General features: G+C 46.3%; 1 protein-coding gene across 7 annotated transcripts; it reads left to right on the forward strand.

Annotated features, from left to right (window-relative positions):
- Window positions 1-345: 345 nt before the first annotated feature.
- Window positions 346-20,569, forward strand: ECHDC2 (enoyl-CoA hydratase domain containing 2). Of its 7 annotated transcripts, none has more exons than XM_026007054.2 (10): window positions 346-836; window positions 8,362-8,429; window positions 8,512-8,599; window positions 11,252-11,338; window positions 12,110-12,202; window positions 13,653-13,712; window positions 13,917-14,104; window positions 17,546-17,596; window positions 19,224-19,271; window positions 20,146-20,569. In XM_026007054.2, the coding sequence occupies exons 1-10, from the start codon at window positions 704-706 to the stop codon at window positions 20,221-20,223; spliced, it is 894 nt and encodes a 297-aa protein (XP_025862839.1). In that variant the 5' UTR covers window positions 346-703; the 3' UTR covers window positions 20,224-20,569. The 7 variants fall into 7 exon arrangements, with proteins under 7 accessions (XP_025862839.1, XP_025862844.1, XP_025862840.1 ...); XM_026007059.2 differs by having other exon boundaries at window positions 13,947-14,104; XM_026007055.2 differs by having other exon boundaries at window positions 13,656-13,712.
- The last annotated feature ends 1,021 nt before the right edge of the window (window positions 20,570-21,590 follow it).

Consider the following 21,590-nt stretch of genomic DNA (forward strand, 5'->3'; position numbering starts at 1 on the left):
GGATCACGCCCTGGGCCAAAGGCAGGTGCTCAACCGCTGAGTCATCCAGGTGTCCCTATACCTGTTATTTTTATTTTTTATTTTATTTTTATTTTTATTTATTTATTTTTTTACCTGTTATTTTTAAAGTCGACACTGCCAAAAGAATTTACTGCTTGCTGCAGCCAGCACCTGAAGAGCACAACCCCCACCCTGTCCTTAGTTTCTGTGGCAGCCTGAGGTTGGACAGGCCTTGGCTTGCTGACCCGGGCGGGTTTCACGCGGCCTAATACCTTTCCCGATATTTGTAATCTCACTTCTCTGTCTTCTAGAGCCGGGTCACTCACCTCCATGCTGTCTCCTCCCCCCCTTAGAGCTCTCCGTCACCTCCGCACGGACGGAAGCCGAGGTCAGCTCGCCCCGGACATTTCCCCTTCGCAGCAGGACATTGCTGAGTGAAACGTGTTCTCGCTACTTTAGCCTCCCCCTTATCTCTGACCGTGGTCACTATTATGACCCCCGCTTTGGTGATTAAAACACTGCTGCCACCCCTGTCCCAGGCCGCAGGGTCGCCTAGCCCGGGCTCCAAGCGTCCCGGAGACGATCCGCTGTGCGCGCTCCGCCGGGAGAGGGCGCAGTTGCGAAAACCTGGGGCCCAGCCGCGAGCTTTCGGCGGGAGAGGAGGGACGGCGGGGCCCCTGGCACCTGCCCAGCCTGCGCCCCGATGCTGCGCGCCCTGACCGACCCCCGGCGCCTTGCACGGCCCTGGAAGGCCCTGCGGGCGCGCAGCTGCGCCTCCCACGGGCCGGCTGGGCCCCCCGAGATCCAAGTGCGCGCCCTGGCGGGCGCCGACCACGGTAAGCGCGCTGTCGCGGGGAGCGCCCGGAGGCGGCCGCCCGGGTCCGAGCCGCGCTGCCGGCGCCGCGGCGGGGGTGGGAGTCACGGCCCGCACGCCCACCCAGCGCCGGAGGACAGGCCGTTGAAGGGAAGGCGGGGCCGCTCGCTGCGCTGGGGGACTCGACCCTTCCCAGGCCGGGCTCCAGGCCGCGGAGGTGGGTGGCCGCCCTACCGGCCGCGCCGACCCCAAGTGAGCGGGAAGTGGGACCCAAGTGGACGCCAGGCCCTGCAGTCGCCGGGGGCCGGGGAGGAGGGGGGAGCGTCGCTCGGGGCTGCGACTCGGCACCGGCACCGCCAGCACCACCGCTTCCACCCCAGGAACTGCGCGGGGCCCCGCGTCCCTCCCGGCCCGGAGTCCCGGCTGGGTTCCGGGTCCAGGCGCAGGAGCCCGCGGCGCTGGCCAGGCCGGCCCAGCAGCGCCCAGCAGCGCCCAGCAGCGCCCAGCAGCGCCCAGCGACAACCTAGCGGCGGCCGCAGCGAGCCGCGCGACTCCCCGCGCGCTGGCCCTGCCCCCGGGCCGACTCCGCGAGCTTCGGAATCCACGGACAAAGTTCACGCCGCTCCCCGGTGGTGTGGTTTGCACCCTGTGGCCGGGAAAGAATTCTTGTCACTGATTAAGTTTTGGGACATAAGTGAGGTCCGCAGCCCACCACCAAGAAGGAACTCTTGAGACGTCTTTGGTGCAAAGTGGTGCTTTTCTTAAAGCACAGGGACAGGACCCCTGCTGCCGCCCCGGCCTGTGAGGGGTGGCTGATTATATATATATATTTTTGACCTTTTTATTTATTTATTTATTTTTATTGGAGTTCAGGTTGCCAACATACAGCATAACACCCAGTGCTCATCCCATCAAGGTGGCTGATTATATACCTGGGAGTTGGGAGGGGTTTGAGGATAGCTGTACTCTTAAGGAATTTTGGAAGCAAGGTTTCCAGTACCTTGAGGGGGCTAATTGTTGGGAAAAGGTCACTTATTACCATCTGATAAAACCTGAGTCATGAGACCCTTTATTTATTTATTTTTTCTTCATGAGACCCTTTAGATGTGTATCTGTGGGCCATGTGCTTGGGGGATGATGGCCCCAGACATGTGTCTGGGGGGGTTAGAGATAAAGGAAATTTCTATTTTTTTTTTAAGATTTTATTTATTTATTCATGAGAGACACACAGAAAGAGGCAGAGACACAGACAGAGGGAGAAGCAGGCTCCATGCAGGGAGCCTAATGTGGGACTCGATCCTGGGACTCCAGGATCACGCCCTGGGCCGAAGGCAGGTGCTAAACCACTGAGCCACCCAGGGATCCCCTAAAGGAAATTTCTAAAGGAATTTATATAAAAAACATATAAGTTAAAGTAGGCTTACAGGCCCCTGGGGGTCGGGCTAAGATTGCCTTTTGCCCTTAGCAAAGTATGAACAGTATGAACATTGAGGCCGTGGAGTCTGTAGAGGAATGTCCCTTTGCCTGTTTCAAGGACTTGTCAGTGTGCTGCCCCAGGCTCGCGCCTTGTCCTCAGCTAGCCCTGGCATCAATACTAACTCGGTGCCAAAAGGTGGTTTTATTATAAAGCACAGGGACAGGACCCACGGACAGAAAGAGCTGCTCTGCGGTTATGAGGAGTGATATCTAAGATTTTCTAGCCTTTGGAGGGGCAGAGAACGTTAGGGCTCCCGGACATTGAGTCTATAGGTTTCTGGAGAGGGTTTTTTTTTTTTTTTTTTTTCTTGTAAATCATTGAGACAGTTGCAAACTGATGAAGACTTAAGTCTTGCAGGACTTGCTTTTCCCTTTCCTTTGTTCTAGGGCAGCTGGGAGTGCCCCAGAGATGTCACACAGATTCCACCTGTGGGGGTGGGAAGTTGCAGGCTGTCAGCTTGTGCTTTGCCTTCAGCATGCCTTCTCCTCCCAAATTGATCGGCAGAGAACATTCTCTCTCTCTCTCTCTCTCTTTTAAGGTTTTATTTATTTATTCATGAGAGACACAGAGAGAGAGGCAGGCTCCATGTAGGAAGCCTGATGTGGTACTCATCCCGGGGCTGTTGGATCATGCCCTGAGCCAAAGGCAGATGCTCAACCGCTGAGCCACCCAGGCGTCCCACATTTATTTTTTTTTTACTTTTCAATTGCTATTTATTTTTTTAATAAATTAATTTTTTATTGGTGTTCAATTTACCAACATACAGAATAACACCCAGTGCTCATCCTGTCAAGTGTCCCCCTCAGTGCTCGTCACCCATTCACCCCCACCCCCCGCCCTCCTCCCCTTCCACCACCCCTAGTCCCACATTTTTTAATGCACCCATTGTGTTGTGTTGTTTTCCCCCTGGTGAGAGGGGACTTCAAAGTAGGTTCAATGGCGTTACTCATGCCTCAATCCAATGCATGTTACCATTAGGGTGAAGCCGTTTTCTTGGCTAAACCCCTCTCCCTATGTTTTTTTTTTTTTAATTTTTTTTTATTTATTTATGATAGTCACACACACAGAGAGAAGGAGAGAGAGAGGCAGAGACACAGGCAGAGGGAGAAGCAGGCTCCATGCACCGGGAGCCCGACGTGGGATTCGATCCCGGGTCTCCAGGATCGCGCCCTGGGCCAAAGGCAGGCGCCAAACCGCTGCGCCATTCAGGGATCCCCCTCTCCCTATGTTTGATGTAACATAGTTTGTGTTTTAATTTACACACTTTTAGTGTACATAGATGGTATTGTACTACACATCTCGTATTTCTTCCTTCCTTCCCGGGTTGATATAAAGTTTTGGAGAGCTACTTTGCCATGTAAGTCTGGTTCCTTGCTCTCTGTTGTTGTTGTATACTGTTCCCTACTATGCATCCCCCACGCGAACAGGAGGGGCTTTCTCCAGCCACTTGAGATTCCTGTGTCTTTCTCTTATGCTTAGTTCATTGCCAAACTCAACAGCACTTGCCTTGAGATTGTTATAATTATTCTCCCCACTTTACAGACTAAGGAACTGCACAGGTTAAACTGTTTGAACCAGGTCTGATTTCAAAACCTGTGTTCTCAACTATTAAGCAATCACTGACTCAAAACACAGATTGTACTTCAATTTAAAAAAAAAAAAAACAAAAACAAATTAGGGCTTACTTCCAAATAACAGAATGTTTATCCAGAAAAAAACAAGGGTCAGCAAGTTAAGCCTCTGCCCTTGCCAGAGAGCATATAGAAGGCAGGATAAAGTCACTGAGGAAACAAACTACAGAGAAAAGGTGGAGGAGGCAAGAGGAAGAGACTCACAAAGGAGAACACCTCTCCACCCCAAAGTGACCATTTAGGGTCATTTGATGTTCATGTTAGAAGCCACAGGTTCTGGGCACCTGGGTGGCTCAGTGATTGAGCATCTGCCTTCAGCTCAGGTGGTAATTCTGGGGTCCTTGGATCAAGTCCCCCATCGGGCTCCCCGCAGGGATCCTGAACTCTGCCAATGTCTCTGCCTGTGTCTCCCATGAATAAACAAAATCTTAAAAAAAAAAAAAAAAAAGCCACAGATTCTGCTTCCACTTGAGCTGATGGCACCCCAGCATTGTCACATTTTACCTGTTATCCTCGAAAACCACAACCTCACCTTCCCATCTTACCTCTTCTAGCCAGGGATTCATTTTAAACTGTCCCACCTATGTTTTGCTCATTTGGGTTCTCTTTCCTCTCTGCCTGTATAAGTCCTTCTGGAATTATACACCCCTCCCCCTCCTGTCATCCCTTTACTTTCCCCATATCTGGATGTGTCTGCTTCATAGGTTGTTAGCTCTTTGAAAGTGAGGATTGCTAGCTGGGTCCAGCTGTTAATTTAGGCACAATCTCTAGTTTTCTGGGCCTCAATTTCCCCTTCTGTATCGTAAGAGGTTGTAAAGCCAGTTGGTCTCTAATAGCTTACAGTGCTTTCTCTCTTTAAAAAAAAAAATATTTATTTGGGAGAGACTGAGAGAAAGCATGACTGAGGGGAGGAATAGAGGATATCAGAGGGCAGAGGAAGAGGGAGAGGGAGAGGGGAAGGGAGCCAAGTAGGTTCCCCGCTGAGCAGGGAGCTCAATGTGGGAGCTGGATCCCAGGACCCTGAGATCATGAACTGAGCCAAAACCAAGAATCATATGCTTAAGTGACTGAACCACCCAGGTGCCCCTTACAGTGCTTTCTATGGACTCCATTGGGGAGCAGAATTTTCTGTCCCCTTCAAAGTCTTTCTAGCTGGACTAAGAATCAAACTAACATGAGACGGATTAACGGGAGAAAATCAAATTTAATTTTGTATGTATAGGGAATTCACATAGATATGGAAATTCCCCAAACAGGCAAAATTATATATATATATATATATATATATATATATATATATATATATATATATATATGTCATTCTGAGCTAAGGAGAAGAGACTAGGGGCCTGGGACTTCAAAGGGAAGGAATATAATTCACAGGAAGATGAAAAGGAGTAAATATTTGGTGAACAAATGTTTGCTGGGCCACCAGAAACAATGGGACATAGAGGACTTTGATCAAACAGGCCATGTGACACCTGGATGGCACAGTACTTAAGCATCTAAGTGTTGGTTTCTATGCAGGTTATGATCTCAGGGTTGAGAGGTTGGGCTCAGCATTCAGCCAGGAGTTTGCTTAAGACTTTCTCTCACTCTCCCCCTGACCCTCCCCCCTACTCTGTCTCTCAAATAAATAAATCTTAAAAAACAAAAACAACAACAACAACAAAAATAAACCAAACAGGCCTTGGCTAGGTTCCTCTCAGTCTTGCCATACCTAGTTCATAGTATAATGTAGTTATCTATGGTGATAGCACTCTTCCTGGATCAGATCATCTATCCAAATTCCTTTTAAGTATTTGTGAGGGGAGGTAAAGAGCTTTTCCTGAGTCTGCTGAGTTTGGTTACTTTTTTAACTCAAATAGTCTTCATGCCAAAGTGACCTATCTTGGGGCAGCCTGTCCTTGGCCCCTACAACTCCCACCTGCATTACCTAGCCTGTAATCTAGGCCATCCAGATAGAAGTGACCCAAGGTCAGCTGCTAAAGAAATTATCAGCCAGTAGCATGGTGGGTTTGGAAGAGTGGAGACAGTGTGGTACAGACCTATCCCTACTGCAGACATCCAGCAAGGGTAGTGTTCTCATAATCAGGGCTCAACTAAAAATTTAGGGACTGTGGCTGAGTCTTCTCCATTTCTGCAGGATCTGACATGTGGTAGTACAAAATAAATGAAAGCCAAAGACACCCTGTCTGGCTCCTCACAGCTCCCAACTTGGAGTTCATTCCATCTATTGAATCGTATAATTTTCTCTAGCATCTGTGCCTTTTTCCTGCTCACTATACCCATAAACTCTGGCTAAGCACTTATGGCCATTATCTCTCTCCCTCTCTCTCTCTTTTTTTTTTTAGATTTTATTTTTAAATACTCTCTACACCCAAAGTGAGGTTTGAACTTACAATCCCAAGATCAAGAGTTTCGTGCTCTACCAACTGAGCCAACCAGGTGTCCCAAGACATTCTCTCTTTTAATCTTCAGAAAAATCTTTTTGTTATATCTATTTATAGATCAGAACATTGAAGGTCAGAAGGGTAAAGCAACTTGCCCAAGGCCAGTAGAGCTAGTATTTGTCCAAGCTGTGACTCGAGCCAAGCACCCTATTTGTATCCTTGAGAAGGAGATAAAGATGGAGAGGGATACAGATGAAATACAGTAGACAGTCAATCAGAAAAAAGGGGGACAGAACAGGAAAGTGAAGAGGAGAGAGTAAAGTTTCTATCAATCTCAGGACAACATGACTGTGTTGGTTTTCTATTGCCACATAACAAATTACCACACACCTTATTGCTTAAAATGATACATGTTTATTATCTTGTAGCTTCTGTAGGTCAGAAGTCCAAGCCCATTTTAGCTGGGTTCTCTGTTTCAGGGTTTTACTAAGCTGCAATCCAGGAGTTGGTGAAGCATATAGTCTCATCATAGGCTTGCCTGGGGAGAGATCTGTTCCTAAGCTCCTGTTGCTAGAACTCACCATGTGTGGTCGTAGGTCTAAAGTCCTGTTTTCTTCCTCCTGGCCTGGGGGGCCATTCTTCACTCCTCGGAGCTGCGTATAGTTCCTTGCCACATGACCCTCTCTGTAGGCCCACTAGTTTGTCTAGTGTGCCCGAGCAAGACAGAGTCTTACATATATTACAACCTAATCACAGAACTAACACCTCATTACCTCTGCTGTATAACTGAACCTTCATCTTGGAAGTGACATTTTATGACCTTAGCTGCATTCTGTTGGTTAGAAGCAATTCATAGGCTCTTTCCACACTCCAGGGAAGGAGATTACTGAGGATATGAAGATTGGGCCCATTCTAGAGTCTGCCACAAAGACCTTGGACCTCTAGACTCTGATGTGGCTTTTCTGTATCTACCAGAGTTTCCTTTCCCCAAAGTTGCAATATTTTCTTTCCTGGAGCACTAGAGCTGAAGAAGACCTTGGGGACATCTGAGTTCTGTGGGACCTCCAGGCCTGCTGGGCTCGAAGAACTTTTTGAAGGTTTCTGGGGAGGCTAAGGAAGCCGACCTAGTCTGAATGTTAGTTTTCTGTCCTGAACCATGGTTCTCTAACTCCTGGCTAGAAACTCTGTTCCTTGAGAGCCCCAAAACTTTCATTGTCTTTTCTCCATGTCTATGCTATCTTAATAAATACTGCTTATTCCACTGACAAGGCTAAGAATCCTGGGATAAAATAGTAAGAGACCTTTGAAGGCTAAAGGACTGGTAAACACAGGAGGGAAAACAGCCAAGAAGGTGTAAGAGTATTTGAGCCCTTGCCCGGAGTTGGTCTCTCTTCCCTACAATTGGCCCAGATTGTGGGTGAGTTGAGGCTAGAGTGGAAAGCAATGGCCAGATTAGGGAAGGGAGGCATCCTTTGGGTGGTATTAAGGAATTTGACCTAATTTTGGTGAAAAGGGAAAGGGAGGGACATGGTTGGATTTGGGTTAGAAAGAGGATTCTGACCCAAATAAGGGAATGCATGGGGAGGGGGGAGGAGGAGCAAGACCAAAGGCAAGAGGGCCAGTTAGAGGAATGAACCCAGACCAGGTTACTGGCTGCAAGGAGGGATATGAGCTGAGAGATCTGAGATCTACTTAAGAAGTTGAATTGGTTGGCGAGACTGAGTAAATTTCATGGGTGAGGAAGAGGGAGTAAAAGGACACACTTCTGGGTTGATAGATCATTTGCTCACAAAGGGTACAGGAGAAAGACTGATCCATGGGCTTTACAAGCCCTTCCACTTCTTTGGTGAGGCAGAAAGAACGAGGGGTTATTCTCTCCACTTTATAGTCAAAGAAACTAAAGCTTGGATGTGTGTGACGTGCCCCAAGTCACGCTGCTCATGAAGGGTAGTAGAGGTTGCCCAAAATCCAGGCTGCTGCCTCCAGACCCCAGCCCAGGAGTGAGCAGACCAGGTGACTCACTCAAGGCTGCCCTGTCACCTGCAGGAATCGCTGAGATTCTGATGAATAGACCTAGTGCCTGCAATGCCCTGGGGAACGTCTTGGTCAACCAGGTGAGAAAGGGCAGATGCCAGGGTGGGTGGGGGGCTGGGCTGGGGCTGGGCTGGGAGGTGTCTGACAAGGTCTCCTCTGCAGCTGCTGGAAGCTCTGGCCCAGCTGCGGGAGGACCAGCAAGTGCGTGTTCTGCTATTCAGAAGTGGAGTGAAGGGTGTGTTCTGTGCAGGTGGGTTTCCTCCCTGGCCCCTACCCCAGGGCTCAGCAGGGTTCCCACCAGTCTATAGGGGGTAGGGGCTTAGGTCAGCTTTAGCATAGGACTTATTATTCCCATTTCACAGAAGTGAGGTCAAATACTCAAAGGTAAGATTTCTTGCCTGGTGTTAGCTAGTAAGAGGTGGAACAGAATTTGATTTTTAACTTGGCCCCTCTGACCCCCAAATCCATATTCTTTCTGCTACACCATGCTCTGTTCTGACCCTTCATTGAGGAATTGAGGAAATGGAGTCCAGTGACATTCACAAGCTCTGTGACCAAGATGGGACTCTGTGCCCCTTTGCCCACCCACAAGAGCTAAGTCCCTGTCACCATAGCCCTCCACTGCCCCTGGAGGATTTGGTCCTCAAAACAGGACAAGCACCACGAGCTTCTGTGTCAAAGACAAGAAACATCCCATCCCCACAACAAGAAGTAAGTGAGTGAGAGATGCGCTGGGCTGAGCTAAGAACGCAACTCTGGCGTGACTGGGGGAGGGACAGCAATGGGCAGTGGGGAAGTCGGAAGAGGCCATGGATAGGATAGGATAGGAAGAGTATGATTTTCAGGGACTTTCAAGGGGATGTGGCTGAGTCCCTAGGTCTGAGCAGTAGGGATCCCAGTGCCCAGTTTGGGGTCTTGCCTAGCAGGACCAGTCTGCCTGACCCAGCTGCCCTGGATGAGGCCCTCACTCCACCCTGGCCTCTTCCTTTGGCTCTACCTCTGTCTGACAAACTCTTTCAAGGTTGCCTTTAGCCCCACTATCCCACCTACGCACAGGGGAGTGGGGGGTACTGCTGTAGGTCTGGTCTGTCCCTGACTTGCTCTGGAATTCTGGGATAGCCCTTACTCCTCTCTGGGCCTCAGTTTCTCCATCTTTCATTGAGGGGTTGGAACTACTCAAAGACTTGCAAGGACTCTCAGCTCTGACTTCTCAGACTTGAAGAGGTAGTTCATTGTTCAAGTTCTTCAGACTTGAAGAGAATATATTCACCGCCACCCCCTCTTGTGTCAGCCCTCTGCCATCTGGCCTTAGATGACTCCACCTTGGTCACTTCTCTCACCAACGTCCTTGCCCACCTACCTCTGTGCCACTCTATCCTGCCCTTGCTTCTCAGTTCTCATCTTACCTGACTCTCGTCTCAGCTTCCTTGGACTACACTGACCCCTCCTGTTAAAAAATAATATGTCACCTATTTCTCTCTCTCTTTTTTTTTAAGTCACCTATTTCTCAATAAAACTGGAAAGAAATGATGCATTTTAAAAGTTATTTTATACATTTAAAATTGTGGTAAATATATACATCACACAGAGTTTACACTTTAATCATTTTTAAGTATAAAATTAAGTGCCAGTACATTCACAAGGCTGTGCAACTATCACCACTGTCCAGTTCCAGAAATTTTTCATCATCCTAAACAAACTGTATACCCATTAAGCAGTCCCTTCTCATCCCTCCCGCCACCAGCCCCTGATAATCTCTGTTGTACTTCCTCGCTCTGAGTTTGCCTGTGCTAGGTACCTCATACAAGTACAATCGTGCGTTTGTCCTTTTGTGTCTGGCTCCTTTTACTTAGCATAATGTCCTCGAGGCTCATACATAATGTAGCATGGCACAACTTCATTCCTTTTTATGGCTGAATCATATTCCATTATATATATACCTCATTTTGTTTATCACTCTTGATGGGCACTGGGTCATCTGTGCCTTTTGACTATTGTGAATAATGCTGCTATGAACGCCAGCATGTGTCTCTTTAATTCTTTTAGCGGTGGATTGCTGGATCATATAGTAATTCAATGTATAACTTTTTGAGGACCCACCAAAGTGTTTTCCATAGTAGCTGCATCATTTCACATTCCTACCAGCAGTGTCCCAGAGTTCTCCACATCCATGCCAGCCCTCGTTTTCTGCTTCTGTTGTTTGTAATAACCAACCTAAATGGTGTGAAGTTAGTTTCTCATTATGGGTTTGATTGGCATTTCCCTAATGATTGATGTTGTTGAGCGTTTCTTGTGCTTATTGGCTCTCTGTATGTATCTCCTTTGCAGAAATGTCTATTCAAGTCCCTTGTCCTTTGTGATTTTTTTTTTAAGATTTTTTTATTCATGAGGGACACAAAGAGAGAGGCAGAGACATAGGCAGAGGGAGAAGCAGGTTCCCCATGAGGAGCCTGATGCAGGACTCGATTCCAGGACCCCGGGATCAAGATCTGAGCCAAAGGCAGAAGCTCAACCACCGAGCCACCCAGGTGCCCCGTAACTTTTGTTGGGTTCTAGTTCTTTATGTATCCTAGATATTACTACCTTATCAGACATGTGATTTGCTAGTATTTTCTTCCATTCTGTGGGTTGCCTTTTCACTCTCTTGATAGTGTCCTTTGATGCACAAAAGTTTTTTAAGTCTGATGATGTTCACCTTGTCTTTTTGTTGATCTTGCACCTGTTCTTTTCTCCCACTCCCAACCCCTTTCCTCCTTGGCTTCCTTGACCATGTTTTCTTGATGTTTTTGCCTTCCTCTCTGGCTGCTTCTCTTCAAGTCTCCTTTGCTGGATCCTTCAACAGCCTGGGATTCAGTAATGGGTTATTTCTCAAAGGCTGTCACCACCCCCTCACCATCTGCAGGTGCAGACCTGAAGGAGCGAGAACAGATGAGTGAGGCAGAAGTGGGGATCTTTGTCCAGCGGCTCCGAGGCCTGATGAATGAGATTGGTGAGGGTCTTGGAGTGGGTTGGAGGAGGACATTCAGGGGCCCTGCTGATCCTAGCCCTACCTCACCTGCCATTCTCTCCTATAAAGAAAGGACAGTTTCTGTTGTAAGCTCTGTTGGAAAGACAGATGACTCTCCCAGGGGGAATGGGCACAAAGAATTCGACAAGGAGACAGGTGATCAGGAGACTCAGAGGGCATTTCTCCCAGAGGGAGCTCTGGCTCTCAGTCTTTGTGTCCTGCTAGTTCTGATCCCTCACCCCTCTACCCTCAGGGTTCAAGTCCAGCTACTCCATAGGAGTCAAATTTCACCAAGCATGCTTTCAAAAGGCTTTGACAATTTCCCTCCTCGTCCACTTGAACTTTTTACTCATCCTTCCCAGGAAGCGTTCCCTGACATATTCTCTAAGCTTTTTCAGAGCACTTATCACCCCAGGTCATCATTGCCTGTTGATAGCTCTGCCTTCCCCATGTCTATTCCTAACATCCAGCGTGGGGCTTGACACACAGAACTTAGAGGAAGAGCAGGAAGGCTGGTCCAGGAGGCCAGCAGGAAAGTGGGCCTGAGTGGGGATCATCTAGCCCATCTTCCCACTCCAGTACCCCAGCTGATTCCCCAGCTTTCCCCCAATAGGAAAACCGTCTTCTACAGTAACCTGGCTGGTTCCAAACCTAGGGCCAGTGAGGTCCTCTGTCCCAACGAGCGGGCCATCCCCTCCCCAGCCTTGAGTCCTGCCAGGACCTCGCAGGCTAAGTCTTTCTTCATCTCTACAGCAGCCTTTCCTGCGCCCACTATTGCAGCTATGGATGGGTTTGCCTTGGGTGGCGGCCTGGAACTTGCCTTGGCCTGTGACCTCCGAGTAGCAGGTACTGGGCAGAAGGAAAGGTGGGATGAGGGTGAGAAGTGTAAGTAAAACAGAGTAGAGTGGGGACTCTGCAAGGTTAGCCACTACTCTGGGTTTTCCAAACCAGCCACAAAACTAAAGGGATACAGAGAGAATTTGGACATAAGCTGTTCGCCTCCTGGCCCAGCCACAACTGTAGTACTGTCACTTCAGAACCAGCCTCCCTCACCTCAGGAATGTTTCTACCAACTCCAGAGCAACTTGCTAGAGGACAAAAAGAGAACAGAGAGGGGAGACTGAGGACAAAGATCAGTTGTTGAAGTTTCCAGTTCTATGCAAGCCAATTCTGTTTGTCATGTTTTGCACAAAGAGAGTTACAGTGGCAGTTTGTCACCAGCCCAGCTACTCACAAACATGCCTGAGCAGGAACATTGCCCTCTAGTTTAATGGCACCACCACCAAGGTTTGCATTACTTGTTCAGAGCTGTGAGCTTTGAAGAGTGGAGGGAGGAGATAAAGATAATTGATCTCCTTTAGCCTTACTGACTTGATGGTTAGGTGTGCCCTTCTTGGAGGCAGTTAGAAAAAGTCCAAGTGCTATCTGGTGCTACTCTCTTCTCTCCCCTTCACTGCTTTCTCCTGCCACTCCAGGTAGAACATTTAGAAATGTGTACCTCTGGGCATAGAGGTGGCTTGTTTCTACATGATGTGTATGTACCAAAGAGAAAGCATCATAATAGGTCAAGCTCCAACTGTGCTTCTCATGAGCCCCATGTTTAGGTCAACTAACTTGCAGGGTTTTGGTAGATGGCAGAGTGTGAATACAAAACCCTTTATACGCAAGAGTAATGGCCATTCACTGCTGTCATACTGTATGGTTCAGATGTCTGTGAGGGAATTCAGGAGAAGTCTGTGGGGCGGGACACTCCAGGAAAGCTTCATAGAGGAAATAGAACTCAGAAGATGTGAACTGGAACATAGGGAAATTTCAGGCTGATGGAAGCTGGGAGGTATAACTGTGGTAGGAGCAGGAGTCATTGATGCTAGAGGTCAGGCCAGAGCCAAGGGTCCATGAGACAGAGAATCCATTAACCCACAAATAGACATCGGGCAACTTCTAAGGACCCCTTCCTCGTTACAAGCACTATTAACCTCACGTGATCCTTAGAAGCTCTCTGGTGAAGGCAGAAGAGGGATAACTATATTTCTTTTCATCTATGAATGAGGCTCAGAAAGGGTGAGATGAGCCTGGATGCATACCTCCACCCTTGAAAGAAGCAGGGTGAGGGCCTGAGCCCCCTGACTTCCACACTAGGGCTCTTCCCAGGGCAGAGTCTTGAGAGGTCTGCTGTGGCCAGCTCACGAGGGAAGTGGTTGGCTGGAGGGGTGAGCAAAGCCTAGAGGCAGGTGTCTCTTCCCTCTGGGGAATGGCATTGCAGGATAGTGGGGTGCTTCACTTTGTTCTGTTTAAGCAGCTTCCTCAGCTGTCATGGGGCTGATCGAGACCACCCGAGGGCTCCTCCCAGGAGCAGGTAACTATACCCACAGTACCCATCCTTCTCTACTTAGTCCCACTCTATCCAGGTTACTTCCCTGCTTTCCTCTTTTGCTTTGTGCTCTGCCTTTCCATCCTAACTCAGGATCTGCTCCTCTGAGAAGTCTGTTTACTCCCAAACTGGGCTTCTCTGGGCTCCCACTTCCCAAATGGATTTACTACCCCTGCTTCATCCTGGCAGGAGGGACTCAAAGGCTGCCTCGATGCATAGGGGTGGCCCTGGCAAAGGAGCTCATCTTCACAGGCCGAAGACTGAATGGTGCACAAGCCCAAGCCCTGGGGCTGGTGAACCACACTGTTTTGCAAAATGAGGACGGCAATGCTGCCTACCATCGGGCACGGGAACTGGCCCAGGAGATCCTGCCCCAGGTGTGGTTGCAGCCCAGCACAGGAGGGAGGTCCTGTGTCATGGGACAAGTGGGAGGGAGCACACCTGTGGGGAGGCTGGGGTTATTGTCCCATGGGGCCACATAAGATCCACTTATCCAGACTTCTATTAAAAATTTAGTTTCTCAAGAGCACCTGACTCAGTAAAGAACACAACTCGATCTCAGGGTTGAGAGTTAAGTTCACACTAGTGTAGAGATTACTTAAAATAAATTTAGTTTCGGGCAGCCCGGGTGGCTCAGTGGTTTGGCACTGCCTTCGGCCAAGGGCATGATCCTGGGGACCCGGGATCGAGTTCCGCATCGGGCTCCCTGCGTGGAGCCTGCTTCTCCCTCTGCCTGTGTCTCTGCCTCTCTGTCTCTCATAAATAAATAAATAAAATCTTTAAAATAAATATATTTAGTTTCTCCGTTACACTTCCCCATTTCAGATGCTAATAGCGACATGTACCTACTGCCAACATTGGATAATATGGCAATAAAATGTCCCCAAAACTAAAAAAAGAAGATTCTAAAGCAGATAAAGAACTTATCTTTCCAAGCATACAACATGGTGGAGAATTTCCTGAAATACATCATGTAAGACATGTGTTAGGACCCAGCCTAGGTGTAATCCTACCAGATGCCAAGTCCAGAGCCTTCAGCAGGACAGGCCAGGATGTGGCTGATGTGGTCTCCAAGGACCTGAGAGCCTCTCACTACTCTAAGAGGACCGAGAGGAAGGTTCCAAGTTTCCATATGAAAGCAGCTTGAAATGGAGCTAGGTTTTATAATTTTTTTTTTTTACTTTTTAAAAGATTTTATTTATTTATTCATGAGAGACACACAGAGAGAGAGGCAGAGACACAGGCAGAGGGAGAAGCAGGCTCCATGCAGGGAGCCTGATGTGGGACTTGATCTAGGGTCTTGAGGATCACGCCCTGGGCCGAAGGCAGCGCCAAACCGCTGAGCCACCTGGGCTGCCCTAGGTTTTATAATTTATAATAAATACTGACTTAGCCCATATGGAGCACTTTCTACCCATAAGAAACAATCCTAGGTACTTTACAAGTTTCTCAGTTACTAGTACAATCCAGTTGAGTTGATTATCCCTGTTGTATTTGTGATATGACAGACCCAGAAAGATAAATAACTTGCTCAATAAAGATCATAAAAAGTTATTGCAATACCAGAAAGAAAGATAATACTGGTATTTGGGATTTTATTTTGCATAATACAAAATACAATATAAAAACTGGTATTCTAAAGAGTGCAGAACATATACAAAATGTTTGAAACTCAAACTAAATATCAAATGCATTTCCAACACAAAAATTTACAAACGTTACAAAACAAAGATTTTGTTTATAAAACTGTTAACTATATATTATTTTAATATTAACAGAGGCATTTGAATTAATCACAAAAATAAGTATTTTATTTCAGAAAAAATCTTGTCTCCCTTAAATTTAAATAATCCTTTCTGTTATAACTGAGGTCTTCTTTGAGGGTAAGGACTATAAATTTTAAAAATAGTTGAGTATAGTCTAAAAGAAAGCATTTGTTTTGTGTTTTTCTTTTCTTTCTTTTCTCTTCATCACATACAAATGGAATCTTATGCTGTTACCTAGACCATTTTAATGCTCCAGGTTTCTATTACACCTGAGCAAAAAAATCTCTGAACCAACACAAAACTCTGACTCAAGGTAGTGTGTAGCTGACTGCACTTCCACAGGGGGTGCTATCTAGCAAAGCCCTGTCAACTGTAGGGTTTGTCTTTTTGCATAAACTGAATGCAAGAGGATTCAGATTTCAGATTTTTGAATATACTGAAACAATGGCCAATGGTATTCTATGAATTACTAGTATATCAGTACTTAAAAGTAGCTTTATATACCAATACACCATCTGACCAAAACCTAGTTCTACATTCACTAATCCCAATCTTGGATTTCTAGCTAAATTATGAGGTACTGAGAATGAGACGGTTCCTGGATGGGGCAAGTGTTGGGGATGGTATGGTAACTGGCTGGGATCTAGTGGATAAGCCGCCAAGACTAGGGAGCCATATGATATATATAAGCCACACACTCAGGAAAAAAAAATGTGTTTTCAACACATACACACACATCTATATAGTTTTTACTTTTCTTTGGTGAGAAATCAGTTTATTAGGGTAGTTACCTAAATAATAATGCATATTCATGACAAACAAAACAAATAGAACAGAATAAGGGCATAAGGTAAAAATCAAAAGTAGGTAACCTTGTCTACGTAAGGCTATTCCAGTTAAAAGTGAAAAGTCCCACATCCTGATTAACTCAGTCACTAGCAAACCAAGAGAGGTGATCACCAAAACAGTTCTCAAGTCCCCAGTCCCTCTCCCCAGAGACCACGCCTGGTTGTTTTTTATTTTTATTTTTTGAGATCACCAATATTAACAACTTACACAATCTTCCAGAAATTTTCATTGTATATATAAAATATATATTATGCACATATACCCACATATCTAAATAACTCTGAATTCCTTTTAAGATGGTTTGGGGGACAGGGAAAACACTTTTAGAGGGTAATCCAGTTCTAAGAGACATTTTAAAAACATGGAATTAAAATATGCACAGTAAAGAAATTAACAGTATGGAAAAGTATAAAACAAAAAGTGAAGTTCTCCATTCTCCTGACCCTTCTCCCCAAAGGCATGTCATGCCAACATCTTCTACACAAATGACATAATTATATACATATTAATATGCACTTTTTTTTTCACTCAGTATTTTGGAAGACTTCCCACTTCAGCACAAACTTAGAGCTCATTCTTTTAAATAACACGTTACAGATACGCCATCATTACTTAACCAATACTCTAATAATGAACATTTATGTTGCCTTTTGCTACTATAAATAGCTAGAGTGCATAACTCAACATCTTCATGTATTTCTAGAGGTATATTACCTCTAGATTACCTCTGTAAGGTAAATTCCTACATGGAATCCCAACATCAGTGTATGTTCATCCATCTAAGAACATTTGCCAGTTCTTGCCAAGTTGTCTTCAGAAGCACTGTACCAATTTACTCTATCAATAATGTATGCAAATACCTATTTTCTGAATCTCAGCAATAGTGGGCATTACTAGCATTTTACTATCTACCTATTTATTAGGATGGATTAAATGACAAGAACCCCATACTGCCAGAATTGAGAGGGACAGGGATCAGTCAGGCTTTCTTCATTATAGAAAAGAATATCAACTGAGTAGTAGGTACTAGCACTAATGAAATGTAATAGTGAGTACAACAGCTGGAACTTGATCCAGACCAGTCTCCCTGTCCATGAGTCTTCCCTTACCATGAAGCTGTGTCCCTCTCTTTATTCCAAACCCCCTTCCTCCACCAACTATCAGCACTAATCCCCCCAACCAAGTCTTTTTTATTTTCCCTAGGCACCCATTGCTGTGCGGCTGGGCAAAGTAGCCATTGACAGAGGAATGGAGGTGAGGAGGTTCTGGGTCAGAACTTGGGTCCACTCAAGTCAGTGAAGTAGGTGGGAGACAGTGCTTTTATGCCAACGCAGGTTAAAAGCACAGCTGGAAAGAATTCAGAACTGGACTCTTCTAACAGACATTGACCTCTCTGTGCCTTAGTTTACCCATCCATGAAATGTAAAGTTAGATCAGGTGACATTCTGAATTACATTTTATCTTCATCTCTCTTCCTTAGAGAGAAGGTAATTGAGGTTCAGAAAGGATAAATGACTTGTCTAGGCTCACAAAGCAAGTGAATAATAAGAATGCAGCTCTGTGTGGTTCCCAGTCCATATTCTTTGTTTGTGCTGGTGGTAAAGTGGCCAAAGGATAGGGCTCAAGGTGGGGCCTTGGTTGCAGCTAATCCATCCTAAGACATCAATTTCCTCATCAACCTATTACATACTGAATCTAGACCTGAGCTGATAACTGGTACACAGAGAGAAAGTAAATATGGTTAAGTAAAAATGTAAGTAAAATATGGTTAGTAAAAGGAAAGTAAAATATGGTTACTATCCCCAAGGTGGGAGAGAGGACAGATACAGACACAATCACCAATACAAGATTAAAGATACCAAGCAGGGGGGGGAGAAAAGATACCAAGCAGGGGTGCCTGGCTAGCTCAGTCACTAGAGCATGCAACTCTTAATTTGGGGTTACGAGTTTAAGTCCCCTGTTAGGTATAGAGATTGTTAAAAGAAAAAAAGGGGGCTATGAAGCAGACACCCTGGAGGAGTGAGAGCTATGCTGTCGATGTGGCTAGTGGCTACTACTACTGGGTAGTGCTGGGTTAGATAATGATTTGTAGAGTTGGGCCTTGGGAAGGTTGAGGGTTTCAGAAAAAGAAAAGTATGAGCAAAAGCACAGAGCTGTATAACTAAGCAATTTGACTGAGTGGGAGTGAGGGGTGAGTGAGACTGCACAGCACAGAGATAGAGGCACAGGCTCTGGTGCTAGCCTGCCTGGGTTCAAAGACTTGCTCTGTGTCCCAGTTTTAGGGAAACTAAGGATTACCATGGACTAAGGTCCATGTTGTGACGTTTACTATCTCTGCCTTTCTTAGCTATAACCCTTGCTGTAAAAAGTAAATGAGTTTGAACACACATGGTACTTCTCTTACAATAGTGCTTATAAGTGACAGTAAACACTGGGCAGTAGAGGCTGGAAAGTTACCAGAGGCTCAGCCATAAAATCTGAGGACCTTATTCCTCAGGGCAATGGAAAGCCTAAATGGAAGTTCACTTACCAGGAGTGACAGGAGGTATGGAGAGGCAGCCAGATGGGAAGAAGGGAACACTGGCTATATGATAGCCTCAGCTCTCCAGGCCAAGTGTGATCCTCTCTACTGTTCTCAAAGCTCCCCCCCACCTTTGTCTAGTATTGTTTTATCACCATTAGAATGGTGTTCCCTCTCCAGATAGGAAATTCCTTACGCTAATCATCTCTGTATGGACTTGTATATAGTAAGCCTCAGTAATATCTTGCTGAAGGAATCTATGGAACAGTAGGGAATGATCTAGGCAGTAGGATGGGCTGGCACCCAGTACAGATGGAAGTGGCTAATCAGGCTGATCCAGGTACCACTTCTTTCTCACAGGTGGACATTGCATCAGGGATGGCCATTGAAGGGATATGCTATGCCCAGGTACGTACATGACTGCTGCCAGTCTACACACACTTGCAAACAAGGCCAGGCCAGAGGTGGGGAGCCTTGTGCAATACATGACCAATTTGGTAGGTTCCTCCCAACCCGAAGAGTTAGACTCTGGACCACTCTCCCTCTCCCAATTAGCTTGGGGTGGTCCTAAGGAAACCATACTGCTTCTCTCTGGGAGGGTTTCCAGCCATCTAATAGTGGTATATCCTGTCCCACTTGGTACACACAGAATCACAGAGCACACAGGTAGGTACTTGACAAAGAACTGCTTCTACTATCTCTGTACCAGTGGCTGCTATAGAGGCCAGGCTGGAGCTGGGATGTCAAGGCCTTGGTTATAGCTGCAGGTTCTATGTGTTCAATGGGCGGTGGGGGGATGAGGATAGTGTTGATCTGGGGCTGACTTACGTAGCCCTGGATTCCTAGTTGAGTCAAAAATACTAATCTCCAGGTTAACAAATATTCATAATACTCCTAAACAAGGAGTCCTGGGCGTTGGAAAACCTAGTGTGAACTATACACCAGGACTCAAAGCCAGATTTCTTATTGCAAAACTTAATTGTTTTTCTCAACTGAACAGCTGCATTATCAGACTGCTGCAGATTATCAGCTCTCTGGAGGCATATAAGCAGTGTGCTAAGAGGCTAATGTGATAGGCAGATGCTAGAGAGGTGGCCTCTTCCTCAGGAGACCAGGAAGCTACTGAGGCCCATACGTTTGCCTAGTCCATCACCAGAGTCCAGAGACAATGGAAAGATTTGGATTCTGACCTTGTCGTGGAGTGAACAAGCTTGAGCAAGTCTTTACTGACCTCTGGCCTTGCAGCTATCCCCCAAATTAATACTCTTTGTTGTTGTTTCAGAATATCCCCACCCAGGACCGGCTAGAGGGCATGGCAGCCTTCAAGGAGAAGCGGCCCCCCAGATTTGTTGGCAAGTGATTCCCATTTAATATAAGTATGGGAGATGCCTGCCTTCCAGTGCATGATCCAGAAGGAAAATTTGCAGGGTGACTGGTCTCATTGTTTCACCTAAGCTTTAGTTTCCTCATAAGGACAAGGACAGATATAAAACCATTCGCGTGGGGATCCCTGGGTGGCGCAGCGGTTCGGCGCCTGCCTTTGGCCCAGGGCACGATCCTGGAGACCCAGGATCGAATCCCATGTCGGGCTCCCGGTACATGGAGCCTGCTTCTCCCTCTGCCTGTGTCTCTGCCTCTCTCTCTCTCTCTGTGACTATCATAAATAAATAAAAATTAAAATATATATATTAAAAAAAAAAAAAAAACATTGGCGTGGTGTTTGATACCAAGGTACATTCCATCTACAGCTACCTTCATAATTCCTCATCCTGGCTAGATAATCACTGGGGTCAAGTTGGCTTTGGAGAGTCTCTCTCCCTGCTCGAATGGTAAACTAAGGATTAAAACAGACCACTCTGGGCCTTTGTATTGTTGGCTCTCAGGCTTGATCTTTGCCTCTTAGTTATCTGGTGCTCACCAGAGATGGCAAAATGTTGTAAGAACCCTCCAGTTTCTTCCTCTGTACAATAAATACAGAAAGCCTGGCAATGGTTGACTAGGCATCTGGAATCACACTGCAGATCCCAACTCTCTGCCAGAGAGTGCCTCTCTGTATGCCTCAGCTTTCTCATCGACAAAATGAAACTGTTGTATTAAAAGAAAAAAAAAGCCTATGCCTCATGTTCAATAAGTGAGTTATTTTTAATGTACAGTGTTCTTCAGAGAACCAAATGAAATTAACACTGTGGAAATCTTTTGTGAAGTATATAGGATGGCAGGCAATCTTTGATGGCTGTGGCACATAACCTTCAGGAGCACTGAGAAGGGAGCAGTTAAGTCTGAGGGAGAGAACAGAGGGTCAGGAAATGGGCAGGTAACACTGGAGTGAAGCCTGAAGGTTCAGTCAGCATTTATGGCAAGGAGAGGAAGGCTGAGGGGAACAGCAAGACTGAAGGTGAGTAAGAGGATGACACACTTAGAAATAATGGGGACTGATAAACACATATGCACACTAGCTAGCCTTCCTCCTATACCAACGTAGGAAAAGAGAAGGCTGCATCTTAAGCTGTGGCCTTATGGTTATTCTTTAATTCATTTGAGTTTCCCAAGCCTAGGCTTGGCCTAGAGACACTAAGACAAGGGCACTGATATATATACCAGTAACATTGTTGATAAATGCAGGTGTGCCCAAGGCTATGCTCCTTTCCTGGAAAAAAGAGTAATACAGAAGAGCCTAGGTCATAAAATCAGAACCAACCATATTAGCTGGAACTATGCATTAGCTGT

The sequence above is a fragment of the Vulpes vulpes genome, chromosome 12 (assembly GCF_048418805.1).
Source record: "Vulpes vulpes isolate BD-2025 chromosome 12, VulVul3, whole genome shotgun sequence".
Classification (NCBI taxonomy): Eukaryota; Metazoa; Chordata; class Mammalia; order Carnivora; family Canidae; genus Vulpes; species Vulpes vulpes.

What these genes read in the sequence shown, in the direction of transcription:
- ECHDC2 (XM_026007054.2), top strand. Translation starts at nt 704, where the DNA reads ATGCTGCGCGCCCTGACCGACCCCCGGCGCCTTGCACGGCCCTGGAAG. An exon ending in GAAGGGTGTGTTCTGTGCAG is followed by an intron (nt 8,600 to 11,251) that starts GTGGGTTTCCTC and finishes CACCATCTGCAG; the next exon opens with GTGCAGACCTGAAGGAGCGA. An exon ending in AGGGCTCCTCCCAGGAGCAG is followed by an intron (nt 13,713 to 13,916) that starts GTAACTATACCC and finishes TCATCCTGGCAG; the next exon opens with GAGGGACTCAAAGGCTGCCT.